This window comes from Pelodiscus sinensis, chromosome 11, assembly GCF_049634645.1.
Source record: "Pelodiscus sinensis isolate JC-2024 chromosome 11, ASM4963464v1, whole genome shotgun sequence".
Taxonomy (NCBI): Eukaryota; Metazoa; Chordata; order Testudines; family Trionychidae; genus Pelodiscus; species Pelodiscus sinensis.
In genome coordinates, this window is record NC_134721.1 from 35127313 (window position 1) to 35145414 (window position 18102).

The 18102-nt window shown below is 55.5% G+C and overlaps 1 protein-coding gene across 3 annotated transcripts in view; it reads left to right on the top strand.

Annotated features, from left to right (window-relative positions):
• CDC42BPG (CDC42 binding protein kinase gamma) overlaps window positions 1–18102 on the top strand; it is a 67572-nt gene that overhangs the window by 44194 nt on the left and 5276 nt on the right. For 2 of the 3 annotated variants that reach the window (XR_012906514.1, XM_075939169.1), the window contains exons 16-31: window positions 1444–1568; window positions 2061–2175; window positions 2374–2522; window positions 3291–3379; window positions 4948–5000; window positions 5562–5666; window positions 6024–6092; window positions 9116–9221; window positions 9512–9645; window positions 10108–10247; window positions 12334–12415; window positions 12832–13048; window positions 13439–13501; window positions 14631–15218; window positions 16881–16978; window positions 17410–17494. Coding sequence is in view for 2 of the 3 variants with exons in the window: in XM_075939169.1 (XP_075795284.1) it covers window positions 1444–1568; window positions 2061–2175; window positions 2374–2522; window positions 3291–3379; window positions 4948–5000; window positions 5562–5666; window positions 6024–6092; window positions 9116–9221; window positions 9512–9645; window positions 10108–10247; window positions 12334–12415; window positions 12832–13048; window positions 13439–13501; window positions 14631–15218; window positions 16881–16978; window positions 17410–17494 (2218 nt within the window). In the remaining variant the exon portion in view is untranslated. The remainder of the gene's footprint in view (window positions 1–1443; window positions 1569–2060; window positions 2176–2373; window positions 2523–3290; window positions 3380–4947; window positions 5001–5561; window positions 5667–6023; window positions 6093–9115; window positions 9222–9511; window positions 9646–10107; window positions 10248–12333; window positions 12416–12831; window positions 13049–13438; window positions 13502–14630; window positions 15219–16880; window positions 16979–17409; window positions 17495–18102) is intronic. The other variant, XM_075939170.1, reaches the window with a different exon arrangement.

The window sequence follows — 18102 nt, forward strand, 5'->3', positions numbered from 1 at the left end:
ACAAATGGGCCACGGGCTGTATGTGGCCTATGGACCGCGTGTTGAGTAGCCCTTTCCCAAAGGGTCCCAGATTCCAATCACTTGTCATTTATTCCAACTAGTGCTTAGTACCAGGTGCTTTTGGGGAGAAGCCATATTACAAATGTGATTGGGAAAAGAGTGAAGCTGTCTGGCGAGGCGCGCAGGCTGACTACATTGCAAGGCAGGTGCGCAGAGAGAATAGCCAAGAGAGTTTCAAGTCAGTCACTGTTCTCATGAGCTGGGTGGCTGCAGGGGACGCCCTGTGGCCATGGAACCTGGGCTGCATCTGGGCAGTGAGCATTTAACACCTCCTCCAGAGCGAAGATGGGGAAAGACCCGCTGGTGGTGATCCAGTCTGTCTCCATCCAGGGAAGAGGGAGCGAGGGGCAGTTATTTGAGGGAAATGGAATCTGAGACCAGCAGATAATTAGCAAAATGCTTGTACCTTAATTCTAGATGTTCTGGTTTTCAGCGCTTTCAGTTTTGCTAAATGTGATGGTCATGGACAGCGGGTGAAGGCCCAGCTGAGGAAGGCATCCAAAGCCTCACCCATTCCACCCTAAGCCACACCCCTTCTCTGAGACCATGACCCTTCACAACCTTTCCCCCACCCTCCAGCAAAGCCCCACCCAACCCAGCTGAGGGCCGGGGCTGCCACACTGTGTAGCCCCAACCTTCCCCGGCTGCCTGGGAGCCAGGCTGCTGTGCCACACGGCCCCAGCCCCTCTGGGCACCTGAGCAGTGTAGGCAATTTGGGGAAGGCAGTGCCTTCCCTTGCCTATATTACTAGCCGTCCATGCTGATGATCTGGCACAGCACAAGACCAACCATACCTCTGCATTAGTCAAGGTTTTGGTCAGTAAATAGAGCACGCTAGTGACACTCAGCCAACAGGCCAGCTACAAGTGGACTGAGCTATCTCTTGCGGCATCCTAAGCTAAAGGAACAGGAAGGATTTGAGGGGAGGGTGGAGGTAGAATTGGTCACAATTTTTCCATCAAAATGTTTTTTTCAGTGAAGAATGCAGTTCAGGCAGATTGAAATGTTTTGTGAGTTAAGAGTCAACTTCAGAAAATGGTTTCGGTCAAAATCAAACAATCCCCAAACCAGAAATCTCCAAAACTTGAACGTGTTGATTTATTGATATGAAATGAATTCTCATTTTGAAATTACCTTTAATTTTTGTTTTTAAATATTTAAGGGGGAGTTAAAAAATGACACCTTTCAACTGACCTGACAGAAAACTTTTTTGATTAATTGAAAATTAAAAAAAAAAAAGTATTTTGGGATCGACTCGATATAATTTTTTTCCTGATATTTTGGAATGGCAAAGGAATGGAAGCCCCTTCTCCAGCCAGCTCTACCTGCAGGGGTCTTCTCTCCTACAGTCTCCTTAGCTCTGTCTTGTTCTTTTACTCACAGCTCCTAGGTCAGGTGGAGAAGCTAAATACGGCCAACAGGCAGCTGGAGCAGGAGCTGCGCTCGCTGGAGCAACGGAGAGAAACAGTCACTAACTGGGAGGCCCAGATCGCTGACATCCTGCAGTGGTATGAGCCCCCCCACACTGCGCCGGGATTAGAGCTCCAACGGGGCTCGCTGTGGGGTGGGGTGACAGCATCCACAAGCTTATCCTGCTCATAGAATGAGACACATTGTCCTAGGAAACGGCAGTATAGCCTGGGAATCAGGACTCTAGGTTCTGCTCCTAGCTCTGGAAGGAGAGTGGTGTCTAATGGTTAGAACCGGGGGGGGCACGGCCGCTGAGAATCAGGACTCTGGATTCTACCCCCAGCTCTGGGAGAGAGGTGACGTCCAGTTGTTAGAACAGGAAGGGCTGGGAAACAGGACACCTGGGTTCATTTCCAGCTGCACTTCCCCCAGATCACTTACCTGGTTGACTTGAACGTGCCGGGCTGGGGGCTCCTTTCTCTGGGGCTGGGGAATAGATTGCAGGGGCAGAGGCTGCTGCCCAGGCCCTGCTGGAGTTGATCTCGTTGGTTCCTGGCAGAGCTTTCTCCAGACTGTCTCTCCTCCCCCAGGGTCAGCGACGAGAAGGAGTCCAGGGGCTATCTCCAGGCTCTGGCCACCCGGATGACGGAGGAGCTGGAATCCCTGAAACACATCAGCACACAGCCCTCTGGTGCCAGGACCCCGGTAGGAGTTCAGTGGGGCTGCATGTGTTGAGTGGGACTGGAGCCAGCGCCCCCAAGAGGGGAAAGGCCCCATATCCCATTTCCCAGTTCACTGGGACTGGACCATTGCTCCCTAAAGGGAAAAGCTGGGAGTCCCATTCCCTCTGACCCAGCCAGCTCTGAGTTTGCCCGCTCTGAGCTCAGCTCTCCCTCTCTGAAGGACAATCATTGGAAGGCCAGACGCCTGCAGAAGATGGAGGCCTCGGCCAAGCTGGAGCTGCAGTCAGCGCTGGAAGCCGAGATCCGGGCCAAGCAGGGCGTCCAGGAGGAGCTGACTGAGATGAAGTCTGCACACCTGGCCACTGAGCGGTGAGATGCTGATATTTGTTAGCCAGGGAAGGGGTGGGACCCCCATACCTTACGACACTTGCCTGACAGCTGGGGGTTTTGCAACAGCTGAAATGGGACGAGAACCTGGCTCCCAGGCCCCTCCTGCTCTAACCACTAGATGTCAGTGTTGTCTCAGAGCTGGGAGCAGAACCCAGGGGTACGTCTAGACTACCGCGTTTTGTCGACAGAAGTTTTGTCGACAGTATCTGTCGACAAAACTTCTGTCGACAAAGAGCGTCCAGACACACTGAGTTCTGTCGACAAAGCAAGCTGCTTTGTCGACAGAACCCTGTAGTCTAGACACAACCTTACAGGCAATAACTCTGTCGACAAAAGGTGTTATGCCTCGTAAAATGAGGTATACCAGCGTCGACAAAACTGCTGAGTTCTGTCGACGTTATGTCGACAGAACTCAGCGGTAGTGTAGACGCTGGTATAGTTTTGTCGACAAAAGTCCACTTTTGTCGACAAAACTCAGTAGTCTAGACAAACCCCAGGAGTCCTGGCTCCCAGCCCCTCCAGCTCTAACCACAAGATTCCACTCCCTCCTGAGCTGGGGTTAGGACAGAGGTGCCACAGTCCCTGTTGCAACGCTAGACAACACTACTTCACAGGTTTCATCTCCTGCAGTTTGTCAGGGTAAATCTGTCTCCAGAGGGGACACCTCAGCTGTGTGGGCTGCCTTGGCCCCTTGGCACCTTTGGAGTAATAAAGATAATTCTTTTGTTGTTGGGTTGTTTTTACTAGAAAATTGCAAGAGGCCGAGGCACAGAACCAGGCCCTGAAGCTGGAGCTGGAGAAGCTGAAGGAGGAGCTGAAGGTCAGGTCTGCAGAAGGTGAGACCCCGGAATTTTCAGCCTGGTTGAATATTCACACAGCGGCCTGGTCTCGGGAGTGGGGGGCTGCTGGGTGGTTACCACTCTAGCCAGGGGAGCCCCAGACAAGATGTGGGGCAGGAGCCCTGCCAAGTGCTATAGACTCCCCTAAGACAAGGACCAGAGACCCCCCCTACAATGTCAGGGCCTGCATGGTGCCTGCAATCGAGATTTGGGGGGATGACAAGTGTCCTTCTTGGTGCTGTCAGGCCCACCCTTGCACGAGGTCATTGGCTTACCTATTGTGACAGGTGCAGCACAAGCCTTCCTGACCTGTTGTGACAGGTGCAGCACAAGCCTCCCTGACCAAAATCAGGGGCCTTGTTGTGTCAGGCAGTGCACAGACTGAGATCAGGGGCCCATCATGCTGGGCACAGAACAGACTTTTGTAATCCTAGCCCAAGAGTTCCAGGCAGCTCTGTGAGGCAGGGGCTGTCCCTCACTGTGTGTGCAACAATGGAGGGGAGGAGGTATGTGCTGGGCTTACTCGGGGAGGGGGAGCCCCGGGGACCCCCAACCTCATTTGGGGTCTATAGATGCTATTGTAATAATTCAGTGCTGGTGGGACACTTAGAAGTGAAAACTCCCAGATCCCAATCCTAACCAGCATGTCATGTTCTCATTGAGGTCTGTGAACTGGCTAGTGTGTGTGTGTGTGTGTGTGGTTCACTGTTCCATGTAGTGGCTGCTCCAGAGGTCCTAGGTTTGAATCTGTCCTGTGGTGGTTACACCTCTGCTTGACGTGATGGGAACTTCTGCACTATGTGCCAAATCACCTGTGCTTCTAGCAGCTAATGGGAGATCCTGGTAGCCAAGAAGGCTAATCATTGCCTGCAGATCTAGAGAAGTGTTTATTCTCCTTTATTTGGCACTAGTGAGGCCACACCTGGTGTATTGCGTCCAGTTCTGGGCCCCCCACTACAGAAAGGATGTGGACGCATTGAAGAGGGTCCAGCGGAGGGCAACCAAAATGATTAGGGGCTGGAGCACTCGACCTACGAGGAGAGGCTGAGGGATTTGGGCTTATTTAGTCTGCAGAAGAGAAGAGTGAGGGGAGATTTGATAGCAGCCTTCAACGTCCTCAAGGGGGGTTCCAAAGAGGATGGAGATAGGCTGTTCTCAGTAGTGACGGATGGCAGAACAAGGAACAATGGTCTCAAGTTACAGTGGAGGAGGTCTCGGTTGGATATTAGGAAAAACTATTTTACCAGGAGGGTGGGGAAGCACTGGAATGGGTTACCTAGGGAGGTGGTGGAATCTCCATCCCTAGAGATTTTTAAGTCTCGGCTTGACATAAACCTGGCTGGGACGATTTAGTTGGGGTTGGTCCTTTGGGCAGGCTGCTGGACTCAATGACCTCCTGAGGTCTCTTCCAGCCCTAGGATTCTATGAGTCTATGATTCTCCTTTTGGGCAAATAGCATCTACACTTTTGGAAGGGAAAAACTGGAGTTCTCCCTGGGCCATAGACAGGTGGCTGCTGAGGTGTAACACTGGCGCTGTGTGTTACAATCTTTCCCTTTCCTCTAGGTACAAAACAGCAAGGGCCGCTAATTCCCTTCCTGTCATTCTGGAGTGCGGAGGTATGTCTGTCAGGCTGTGGCTGGAGCAGGGCAGGTGGGGAGTCTGAGACAGAATGGAACCAATGAGCCCTGAGAAGCAAGGGCATTAAGACTCACGGGGTTTCTCCCCAGTTCTGGGGGAGGAATGGGGTTTGTTGGGGGCCTGGAAGTCAGGACTCTTGGCTTCTATTTCTGGCTCAGGTCTCAAGACACGGACAAGGGGGACTTTGAGCTTTAGTTGGGTGCACTGATGGTCCCGCCCATCCGGGGGAATTAATAGCCCTCGATTCATATAGTTCCCACTAGTGCCACTCTGAGGTCAGCACTGTCTGCAAGGGCACAGCGCCCCCTACTGAGCCTCTGGAGCATCCCCCCAGAGCTGCTTTGGGTTGATAACTGACTGAAAAGGAACAGCACCCCCTACTGAGCTGCCCATTGTCTCCAGCACAGCGCTCCCTAGAGCTGCACCGGGGCTAGCACTGACTCAGAGGGGAGAGCGCCCCCTAGTGCCATTCTGAGGCCTCCCTGCCTTACATGCTACAGATGCAGGGTTGGGTTTGCACGGTGCTTTTTCTTTGGCAGAAGGAGGCGATCAGTTTTGGGAGCCCCCCAGACCCACAGGAGAATCGGAGATCCGCTGAAGAGGCCCAGCTGCGCCCAGAAGGGAGGAGGAGCCTCCGAGCCAACGTGAGTAATAAATGCCAACAGCCTGGCTGCGTGATGCCCCATAAGGGGCTTAAATGGAGGTTGTCGCTCTCTGCTCCCCGGCGCTCACACTTCTACCATGGCCCAGCCCTCGGCAGTCTGTCCCCAGCCCTGGGAGGGGCGGGGGTTGAAAGGCTGGGTGGGGGCAGGGTGCTGGCGGGCATTGGGATGTGGGCGCAGTGGGTTAAAGCAGCGTGGGGTTCAGTGCAGGACACCTGGGTTCTATTCCCAGCTCTTCTGCAGCTTTGATGTGGAAAGAGCCACTTGTGGCTCCTTTTGCTGAGCTCTGACGCTAACTCTGCTCTCTCTCCTTGCTCCCAATGCCTGGAATTGTCACAGCTGGCCCCCGCCAAGCCCCCTGCACATGTGGCTGTTGCTACAGAAGGAAGCAGCTCCAGTGCACTCAAGGTAACCTGGGGTTTGTGGGTGTTTTTCCTCTGTTGGGGAGGGGAGGGCGTGTGTATGAGGGAGTATATTGCTGGGTGTGCTAGCGCAGGGCTCCCCAATCTTTTTTATACCATGGATTGGCAAACCCATTCACGAATTTTTGGTGGACCGATAACATTTTATTTGCATATTCATGATTTGCATAATAAATATGTAAATGTGCAAATAAAACATTACTTGTCCGCCAAAAGCCCTAGCCCCCAGAGCCACCATGAGCATCCAGCTTCGGCTCCATCAGTGGCCATATGGCGGGCGGCTGCCGCAGCTGAAGCCAGCTGTTTGCAGTGGCTCTGGGCACCAGTACTAGGGTACACTCCAGTCCACTGAGCCCCCTCAGAGCCAGCCCTAACCCCTAGTGCACCCCACCTCTCCAATACTCCCCAGCACCAGCCACTGACCCCAGAGTCCCCTGCACCCAATCCTCCCATGCCAGCTTCCCACCCTCAGAGCCCCCCAGTGCCAGCCCCCAAACCAAATGCCTCAGTGCCAGCCCCCCACCCCTTAGAGCCCCTATCACCCCAGTGCCAGCCTCTGGCTTCCAGAGCCCCAATGCACCTAGCCCCCTGAGCCCTCTCCAGCATTAGCCCCCTGTCCTCAATATTATCCCTGGTCCCAGAGCCTCCCAGTGCCAAGCCTGCCCCCATAAGCGCCCCCACTACTAGCCCCACCTCCAGAACCCTCAGTGCCAGCTCCCCACCTTGGATGCCCTGTGTCCCCCAGTGTCACCCCCTGCCTCTTAGAGTCCCTCACCCTTTAGAGCTCCCCAGTACTTGCCCTGCCCCCAGAGCCCTTTGTATTAGCTTCGCCCCCAGAACCTCCCAGTGCCAGCCCCCCCCTCTCTTAGAGGCCCCCAACCTCAGAGCCCCCCGGTTCTAGCCCCACCCCCATCACCTAGCTCTGTGCTGCCCCCCAGCTGCCAGCTGAGCACTGCTGCCCAGGTCACCACTGTTCTAAGGCTGCTGTGCTGGGCTCCGCACAGCCCCCTCGCTCTTCTGCGCTCGGGAGGAGGCCCCATTCCTGCCTGGCTCTGGTTGGCGGAGAGGCGGTGTAGGACACTCCTCTCCCAACAGCTGTGGAGGGGAGGGAGGCGCGGGGCCGTGTACCACAGTCCCAGAGCCACTGCAGCCTGGCAGCCTGTGGTCCATGTCCCATGTTGGGAACCGCTGTGCTACAGCAGGGGTAAGAAGGGCTGGGAGTCAGGGCTCAGTGCTGTGTTTGTGGCATTGCTCTGTGTGTGTCTGTATTTTTTGTGGTCTGTTCCTGGGAGGCTTTAGGTATGAAAGTTTTTCTGTTTCGCAGTCGTGATCTCTGATTGTGCTGCTATGTAAGATCACAACTGTCCTTTTTTCCACGCTTAGGCAGATGATTGCTCAATCTGCAGCTGGTGTGATGCAGTGGTTGAGTGGTTCAGCTGCTTGGCCGCAGCCTCCCACGATGGGGGTTTGAGTCTTGCTTGATCTCACCCAAACAGGCCACCCCTGGTCCACTCAGCTAGAATGCCTGTTCCATCAGGGTGGGGAGGCCAAGTGCATCTGGTTGTGGTGCCAGCTGCACCTGTAGGTTACAGGAAACTGCCGGACCGTAACTGTGTCAGCCTGATGAGCTGAAAGTAATGGAGGGTGGATTTTATGGTTGAATGTGCGAGATAGTTGGGGTGTGCTGGACACCTATGTAAGCATCTTTGGGTCTGCATGCATGGCTACTGGAGAAATCCTCTCTTGCCTTTTACTAGTGGCTTTGCATAAGTGTGTGTGGCATGAATGTGTATTCATATTGGCATGTTCTTGTGGTTTCTCTCTGGTGTGTGGCGTGAAATACAAGTGAAATCTGAGCATTTATATAAAGAGGATTTATTGTGTATTTGTGAGGGTGTCATGGAGAGGGTTTGTACCATGGATTGTGTACGTGTGTGTTACCTGTGTGTAGCAGTGTGGACAAGTGTGTGTACACTTGCTCAGCTCAGATAACCCCCTGCCTGTTCAGCTGTCATGTGGGTATTTTTTTCTGCACACATTGCTACATTGTGGCTGTGTCTACACTGGCATGAATTTCCGGAATTGCTTAAAACAGAGTAGTTTTCGTTATAAGTATTTCCGGAAAAAGAGCGTCTACATTGGCAGGCTGCTTTTCCGGAAAAGCCCTTTTTCCGGAAAAGCGTCTGTGGCCAATGTAGACGCGCTTTTCCGGAAAAGAGCCCCGATCGCCATTTTCACGATCGGGGCTTTTTTCCGGAAAAGACTACTGGGCTGTCTACACTGGCCCTTTTCTGGAACAGTGTTCCGGAATAAGGACTTATGCCCGAGCGGGAGCAGAATAGTTTTTCCGGAATAGCGGCTGATTTTGTACAGTAAAGCGTCGTTGATTTTCCGGAATAAGTGGCCCAGTCTAGACACAGTCTGTGTGTTTTATGCCTGCCTGTTCTATGGCAGGGGGTGCTTGGAAGGTGTGCATGTGTCAGATACATCTGCTGGGTTTCCCCGATATTGTATTTTTTCTGCCTGTGTTGCAAGTGCTGATGCATATTTAATCTAGCCGGGGTGCATGGTATATATTTCCATTATACATGTGCTGCGTGTATATATGAGGTGTATATGTAGATTATGAGCATGCATGGATGTGTATGCCAGTAAGCTGTGAGCATGGGGATGTGGCATATGCCCCAGTATATGTGTGTTGTGTATTTGTTGTACACATGTATGCTGTGTGTGTAGATATCAGCCTAGGGGTGTGTTTAGCTACGCATGTCTGTTAGGAGCATGGGTCTGGGGCATGGGTCTGTGCAGTGGGTGTGGGATGTGCTGTGTAAAGATGAATGTGGGTGGTTAGTACATGTGTGTAGAGCACTGTGTGGGTCTGTGTGGATGCAGTGTGTGTATACACACATCAGACAAACACCCATTTATACTCCTGTGTTGGTGGCTTCCCAAAATCTCTCCTCTGCTGCAAATCAAAGGCCCCTTTTTGTTTCCCCCCCTGTTTTCCAGCCAAAATCTCACAGCTTCAAGATGTGGAATTTCACGGTACCCACCAAATGCTCGCGCTGCACCGCACTCATGGTGGGGCTGCTGCGTCAGGGCTACGCCTGTGAGGGTGAGTGAGGCCCAGGGCTGGCTCTGCCCCTGCAGGGATCCAATTAGGGCCTGTTCCAATTGCCTCCCTGAGGCAAATTCCTGAAGAGAGCAAAGCTAGGCACTGAGCCATGGGGCTGGTTCACGTCTTCTACCAGGCAAGGCATGGAGGCCTGGCATCTGGGTCTCCTGCCAGCCAGAGATGGACGCTGGGTCCTGGGGGTGGTACCTGGGTCTCTGGCCCCTCTCCCTACATCAGGTGCCTGTTAAAATCCCTTCACCTATGCCCCACATCCTGGCTTCTCCCTGCAGCTTGTAACTACGTCTGCCATGTGTCCTGTGCTGGGGGAGTAGCCATTTGTCCCACACCCCCCGAACAGCTCCGGAAAACCATGGGGGTCAACCCGGTTACTGGGACAGGCACAGCGTTCGAGGGGTATCTGTCGGTAAGTCCCCCACCCTCAGCGGGAGCCCCCATCTACCTGGCTGTTGTCTGAGGTGCCATGGCATGGCAGAGAGGGTTCTGGGAACACCCATTCCCCAATCTTCTCGGCTCTGGTGATTGTGGTTGAAGCAGGGGCACAGACGTCAGGACTTCTGGGTCCTCTCTGCAGCTCTGTGAGGAAAGTGGGGCCTAGTGGGTTAGCACAGAGGGGCTGGGAGCCGGGACCCCTGGGTTCCATCCCCAGCCATACTACTGACTTGCTGTGGAACTTCGGTCACTCGCTCACCCTTCGGTATCTGGTTCCCATATGACAGTCACCCCGTCGCAGGGGGAACAGAGGCTGGGTCAAGTCCTGTTGGGTACTATTGCACCTGTGCTGGTGAGCCAACTACTGGCCAAAACTTCCTGTGGCGAATGGGGCTGTAACTCTTGCTGCCGTCTGGCCCCTCCCCTGTCCCTGCAGGTGCCGAAGCCAGCGGGGGTGAAGAAGGGCTGGCAGAGGGCATTCGCCATCGTCAGCGACTTCAAACTCTTCCTGTACGACGTGCCAGAAGGCCGGGGCTCCCAGTGTGGCGTCAGCATCACGCAGGTCGTGGATATGAGGTAGGGGGGGCACAGCGCAGGGAACGGGGACCCAAGAAGAGTCTTTATTGGTCAGACCACTGAGCCCACCTGGCCTTGTAGCCCTCTCTGCCATCACACATCAGCCCCTGGGCCCTTCCAGCCTGGTATCCCCCCTCCTCTGCCCAGCGTCTGACCCCTGAGCCCTCCCAGCCTGGTGTCCCCCCTCTCCGCTCTGCGTCTGACCCCTGAGCCCTGCCAACCTGGTATCCCTGCTCCTCCACCCTTAGACTGACCCCTGGACCCTCCCAGCCTGGTATTCCCCCTCCTCCACCCTGCGTCTGACCCCTGAGCCCTCCCAGCCTGGTGTCCCCCCTCCTCCACCCTGCGTCTGACCCCTGAGCCCTCCCAGCCTGGTGTCCCCCCTCCTCCACCCTGCGTCTGACCCCTGAGCCCTCCCAGCCTGGTGTCCCCCCTCCTCCACCCTGCGTCTGACCCCTGAGCCCTCCCAGCCTGGTGTCCCCCCTCTCCGCTCTGCGTCTGACCCCTGAGCCCTCCCAGCCTGGTGTCCCCCTCTCCAACCTACCAACATCCTGCTTGAATTAAGGTCCCCAGATCTGGGCCTCATATTCCCGCAGTGGCCATACCAGTGCCAAATACAGAGGTCTCAGAACCACCCTACTCCGAGGCAAGATTTCCATGTTTCAGATAAAGCAGCAACTCTTGAGAGGCACCATGTTGTAAGTGGGGAGAGCAGCATCCTTGCTGAGCTCGCAGGCTCTGTGCCAGGGCTTTGCCAGGTCCAGTGCCACTTGGCGCTCGCATAATCTGGTTGAACGGCTGTCCTGGGAGGGTCAGACCAGTTCAGGCTGAAGTTAAAGCTGCGCTACGCTCAGATGCCAGTGAGGGCAGCGTGGCCAGATCATGGGCGATAGCAGTCTCTTCCCCACACTGGGCTACATAGAAATGTCGGGCTGGAAGGGGTCTCGAAAGACCATCCAGGCCAGGCACATGAGCCAAGGCAGGGCCAAGTAAACCCAGACTAGCCCTGACAAGAGTTCGGAGAACCCACCGGTGCTGGCGATCCTGCCATCTCCCTGGTAACCTGCTTAACTAGCCTGGCAGCTTTCCTAGTATCTCACCTAAATCTCCCTTGTTGCAACCAAGCCGCTTGCTCCTCGTCCCACCCACGGTGACATGGAGAACGACTGATCCACCGTCGTCCTCCTGACAACCTTGGATGCGTTGAAAGCTGCTGTCGGGTCCCCTCAGCCTTTGTGTGGTCACCCCTCCGGACTCTCCACCTCTCTCTTACAGGCCTCGCCCGTGCTGAGCAGAGGACAGTCACCTCCCATGTGTGACTATCATGGGGTGGCCGGTTCCTTTAATGGGTGCTGGCCCCTTTTAGGGCTTCTTTAAGGGGAATGAGCCCATCTCAGCCCACCTGTGAGCAATTAGCTGCCTAGGGGCAGAGGGATTGGATTTGAGGGCCAATGCAGGGGGGCGTTGCGCTTTGTAAAAAGCATCAGTGCATGAGACTCACCCAGCAGGTAACTCGTTCTCAGTAACTGGGCCTCAGTGCGCGGCTGCACCCTCAGGGTGCCCAGGGCTGTGAACCCACAGGGTGTGAGGATGGTGCCCTGCCACATGCAAGATCATCTACAGCGCACCCTTGTGACAGCAGCATGGACATGTCCTGCGCCCCCAGCACCAGTCTAAGCAGCAGTGCAGGAGGTGGGGTGCTGCTTAGGGTGACTAAAGACAGGCCTGAACCTAGGGGCAATACTTGGGTGGATGCTCTCTCCCCCACAGCTGGCTGCTCACCCAAGCTGTGCTGCCACTTCTGTTCTGCTCGTTGTGGTAGTGTAGTGTCCGGCTGCCTGCCCCCTCCTAGAGCTTTTCCCCACTGCAGGGGAAGGGCTCCGGCAGCTGGGAAGCAGCAGGGAAAGGCTCTGGCATTTCCCCCTCTCCTCCCAGTGTAAGAGCCTTTCACTGACCCGTGGAGCCCCTGCTGTGGCTCTGCAGAGCGGCCCTTATTGACTAATCGTCTAGTCGATACAAATTGTCTTAGCCAGATAACCGCCATTTAACATCCTTAGTGCCCATGGCTCTTGTCTTCTCTTTAAAGGGATGAACAGTTCTCAGTGACGTCGGTTCTGGCCTCGGACGTCATCCACGCCAGCAACAAGGATGTGCCCTGCATTTTCCGGGTGGGTAGTGGCGTGGGGTGCTGCCGGGCCAGCTCCGCAGCTGCAGTCCTGTCACTCCAGCACAGGTCAGGGTGTGATCCTGGCAACTTCCATCCCAGCCCTCTCGCCTTATCGCAAGGGGCAAGTGCTACTGGGCTACACCACGGGGACCGAGCTGGAGTCACTCCACTCCTGCCAATGGGCTCGCTGCGTTTACACCAGGAGCAACGGACATCAGACTCCGGCCCTGACCTCACTGCAGTCAGGGCTTGATCCCAGATTGACCCCAGTGGAGCTGAGATCAGAATCCGGCCCTGTCCCCATTGCGGTGAGGGGGTGACTCTGCATTGACCCCAGGGGAGCTGAGATCCAAGTCCAGCCCTAAACATCTCCATCTTTTAGAGCAACACTAAGCTGCCCTCCCCTGCTCCCCTTAGATCACATCCTCCCAGCTGGCCGTGCCCCCCACCACCAGCTCCCTGCTGCTCCTTGCAGACAGTGAGGCCGAGATGAAGCAGTGGGTGCAGGTGCTGATGGAGCTGCACCGGATCCTACAGGAGAACCAGCACCACGACCGCTCTGTCTATATCCTCAAGGAGGCCTATGACAATGGCCTGCCGCTCATACCACAGGCCCTCTCCGCTGCTGTCATTGGTGAGGTGACATCGGGGGCGAGGATGGGTCACCAGGGAGGACAGTGGAATCTGCTGGCTGAGGGGTGGAATGGGAAGCCAGGATTCCTGGGCCCTGGGAGAAGAAGTGGGGGCTAGTAGTTAGAGCAAGGAGGGAGGGGTCAGGACTCCTGGATTCTGTTTCCTGCTCGTTCACGGACACCTATAACTTCAGGCAAGTCCTTGTGCCACCCTTTGCCCCATTTCCCTGTTTGGAAAATGAGGAATAATAAAATCCCCAGCTTCCAAGGGGATGTCGTGACTCGAGCAGCATCTGAGAGCAGTTGGGGCCTATCGGGAGGAGCCAGTCGGCCTGTGCAGCCCAGCCTTTCTCAAGGCCCCTGCCTGACTCTCACACTTGCCCTGCTTGCAGACCGGGAGCGGATCGCACTGGGAACCGAGGAGGGGCTGTTTGTGATTCACCTGCTCACCAACGGTAAGAGTGATCCCGGGGGTGCGTTCGCAGGCCTATGGGAGGGGTTTTGCATTGACACACCTGCAGCTGGGCTGGTCCAAGGGCCAGCACAGGGAAGAGATGGCTAGCCACACCTGGCACTAGTCAAGGCTCTGGATCTGGTATAAATCTAGAGTTGCCCCCAGAGAAATCTTTGAGGCAGACTTTGGGGTTCAGTGATGTGTCTTGTTACATAGAAACGGCTAGTAAATCTGGTGTAGCTGCACTTAGGTCAGTGGACTTAGGAGCACATTGATATTCGTTACAAACTGGAATAAGTCCACAAAGTCATTTTGATACATAGATAATCTGCTATGAACAGGGGTGCAGCTGGGTAAGTCAGATTTTGTTAAACCTGGTGTGAATCTGGAGTAACTTCATTACATAAATTGGGTTTAGAGACCATGTTCTGCGTTCAGTGACCTGTGGAGAAGCTTCCTTTGAGGTCATTAGAACTGTCTGGTTTTTGCTACATATTGGTATAAATCAGGAGTGAGTCCATGGACTTCACTGGGCTCCTGATTGCATTCTGACCATGGTTACATGCTCTCTCAAGTAGCTGCAGTCAAGTTGTTGAGCCAGAGTCCAGCCTTGGTCATAAACCCGGTGTAAATCTGGAGTAGCTGCACCGAAGTATTCTGATTTACTCAAGATTTACTCCAGTGAGCAATCCATTCTAGGTAATTAAGCCAGTTGCTGATCTCCTTTAATGCTGCTGCAACACAAGATGAATTCCACTGAAATCAATTATACTCTGACTTTATTTTGGAGCATTGGGTCACCCCCAATGTTACGCATAAATTCGATGTAATCTCCACCGAGCCAAGTTCCGATGGAAGTTACAAATCACTGTAAAGGCAGAGCAGCTCATGGAGTTAATCAGAGTCGCTCCAAGTTGACACCTGGGTGTAATTCTGCCAAGCCAGAGGTTGATCCTGTTTACACACCAATGTGATTTCTTACAATATTCCAGAATTAATTAGGGATCACTCCAAATTTACACCGGTAAAGAAAAGCATCTCCCTTCCAGTGCAGCCTCCCTGGCCCTGTAGCAATGCTGCCCCTTGTGATTGCACCTCTCTGACTCATCCTTGTCCGTCTCTCTTTGCAGAGGTGTTCCAGGTGGGCGACTGCCGGCGGGTCCAACTGCTCCTGGTCTCTCCCCAGGCCCAGGTCCTCTCGGTGCTGTGTGGTAGGAACCACAGCGTGCGCCTCTTCTCCTGGCTCGAGCTGGAGACACCAGAGTCCCTGGGAACCAAGATCGCTGAGACCAAGAACTGCCAGGCCATGGTGTCGGGGCTGATCTGCCGGGGCACTACCTCTGTGCTGTGCGTGGCCTCCAAGCGCCAGGTGCTGTGCTACCAGCTCACCCCCTCCCGGCCCTACTCCCAGCGCATCAAGGAGATCCAGGCCCAGGGCTACGTGCAGTGCTTGGACATCATGGGTGACCGGCTCTGCGTGGGCTACCCTGCAGGCTTCTCCCTCTATCCCCTGCTGAACGAGGGGGCGCCCGTCCACCTGCCCCACCCTGAGGACCCCCGTGGAGCCGCCGTGGCACAGATGGAAGCCCTGCGGGCCGTGGAGGTCAGCCTGAGTGAGCTGATCCTGTGCTTCAGTGGGCTGGGGCTCTACGTGGATGGGCAAGGCCGGAGGACGCGGCAGCAGGAGCTAATGTGGCCAGCAACCCCCCTGAGCTGCTGTGAGTGGTGCCCCCTTTGGGTCTGGGGTCACCGGAGGTTGGGGGCAGGCAAGGCCGATGAGGCAGCTCCTGCTTGCAGAGATGCTGCGTGCAGGGAGAAGAGGAGAGCACTATTCTCTCCAGCAGGGGGCAGCCCCATAACCAGAATCTGCTGTCCCAGATCACACCCCAGGCCCATCTGGCCTGGTAGCCTCAGGGTACGTCTAGACCAGTGGTCCCCACCTTTTCAGGTTGGCGGGCGCCAGGGGGCGTAGCCGTTCGCCCGCCGGGCGCCAGGGGGCGGGGACACTTGCACGCCCGGGGGCGGCGCCCCCCAGCCGCATGCCCGGGTGCGGGGTCCCCCCCATAGCCACGCGCCCGGGGAAGGCGCCCCCCCGTAAGCGCCACGCGCCCGGGGCCGGCGCTCCCCTCGTAAGCACCGCGGGGCCAAGGCCAGGGCACGCGCGGCGCCCCCGGGGGGGGGGGGGGCAAGGTCGGCGCCGGAACCGGCAAGGGCACGCGCGGCGCCCCTGGGGGCGGGACCAGCCATGCGCCCGGGGCTGGCACCTGCCAGCCCAGATTGCTCCGCGGGCGCATGTAAAGAGCCCGGCGGGCGCCATGGCGCCCGCGGGCACCGGGTTGGGGACCACAGGTCTAGACTACCGCGTTTTGTCGACGGAATTTTTGTCGACAGATACTGTCGACAAAAGTTCCGTCGACAAAGAGCGTCCAGACACATTGAGTTCTGTCGACAAAGCAAGCTGCTTTGTCGACAGAACTCCGTAGTCTGGATGCAACGTTACAGGCAATAACACCTTCTGTCAACAGAGTTCTGTCGACAGAAGGGGTTATGCCTCATAAAATGAGGTTTACCAGCGTCGACAAAACTGCTGAGTTCTGTCGACGTTATGTCGACAGAACTCAGCAGTAGTGTAGACGCAGGTACAGTTTTGTCGACAAAACTAGGTAGTCTAGACACACCCTCAGTCTCCACTTGCCTGCCACCCCTGGGCCTGTCTAGCAGGTATCACTCCACACCCACTGGCTCACACTCTGGGCCCGTCTACCCCAGTATCCACACCCACACCCACTGGCTCACGCCCTGGGCCCATCTACCCCGGTATCACCGCACACCCACTGGCTCACACTCTGGGCCCATCTACCCCGGTATCACCCCACACCCACTGGCTCATGCCCTGGGTCCATCTAGCCTAGTGACTCATCTCTGCCAGGCCAGTCAGATGCTTCAAAAGAAGCTTCCAGAAATGCCATTGTGGGCACCAAGGACCACAGACTCATCTCCCTGCTGCCCTTTGGCATAGCAGGCAGTAGACAGCCTGAGTTATGGGAGGATGCATCCTGCCTATAAACATTGCGTCTCTTCAGCTAGAGCCCTGCCTACCATACTCCTCCACACAGACACTTACCTACTTCAGTCACTTGGGGCTGAGGATCCTCTTGTGGCAATGAGTTCCACAGGTTAACATGTCGTCTCATTTTTAAATGAACTGCCATGTATGTGTCTTCTGCTGTCCCCTTGTACAGTGCGAGCCAAGATTGGAGTAAAACGTCAGAGGTATTTAACAAGCCATTTTCATGCCAGCCAGTCCCGCCATGAAACGGACAGCACTATTAGCTGGGATTTGCATGAGTTTAAAATGCCTTTGGTCTCTCTACTCCTAGGCTACAGCGCCCCCTACCTGAGCGTGTTCAGCGAGAACGCCCTGGATGTGTTTGATGTGCGGAAGGCTGAATGGATACAGACGCTCCCTCTGAAGAAGGTGAGGCTTTTAGGGGAAAGAAGGAAGCCCCGTGCCCCAGGATTTAGCCAGGTCTGGAATGACTGTGGAACAGCTTGGCTGATAAAGTGCAGCAGAACTTTTCTTGGATCATTCTTAATTTAATGGGGCTGGGAGCCAGGACTCCTGGGTTCCATTCACAGCTCTGAGAGGGGAGCAGTTTCTCATGGTTAGAGCGGAGAGGGCTGAGGTCAGGGCTCCTAGATGATATTGCCAGCGGTGGGAGAGGAATGGGTCTAGTGACTGGAAAAGAGTCGTGCTGGGAACCTGGACTCCTGGGTTCTCTTTTCAGCTCTGCCATTACCTCTCTACACCTCAGCGTAGTGGGATCCAATGACCTGCCTTCTGGGGGGCTGCCGAGTGGCTCTTTGGGACCAGCAGTGCTCGGGAATGACTCCTGTTCCTTTGCTCAGGTGCGGTCCCTGAACTCTGAGGGCTCCCTCTGCACCTACGGCAGTGAGAAGGTGCGCCTGACCTACCTCAAGAACAAGTCTGCAGGTAAGCCCCGCCCCCGCCCCGCCCCCCAGGCTGTGCAGTCGGAATGCTGGCGGGCTCAGCTGGCAATGCCCCAGGGCAGCTGGACACGGACCTCCCTCATTTACACTGACCTCAGTGTGGAGTAGAGTTCGTCTCTAGGGTGCTACAGGACCACTCGCTTTTTAAGATGTTTTTTTAATCCGTGGAGTTCTGTGGATTGGTAGCCGTGTACCAGCAACAGGCACTAGCTGCTCTCAGAGGTGGGATACAGCTAGGAGCTCACCGGTCGGTTCTGGTTCCAGCCATGTGCCTGGGCTGAGAATCGTGCTGCCATCTGGAGCCCCCGCAGCAAGTACTAGTGCCATTATGAAGCAGTGGCGTCTAGGGTCCCATTGTGGCATGTACATTATTAAAAGTACTACCTTTTAATAGGCCCTACAGGAGTGTGCCCTAAACTTTTTAAGTCATGACCCGCCTGAGGCTGAGGCAAGAGCTGATCTTGGGAGCTCAGGTGTGGGCCTCATTTAGGAGCCAAGCCTGGGTTCCGGGACTGGAGCTTCAGCTTGAGGTGGGACCACAGCATGGAGCAAAGTCAAGGCCAGGCTAGGGTTGGGAGCTGGGGACCAAAG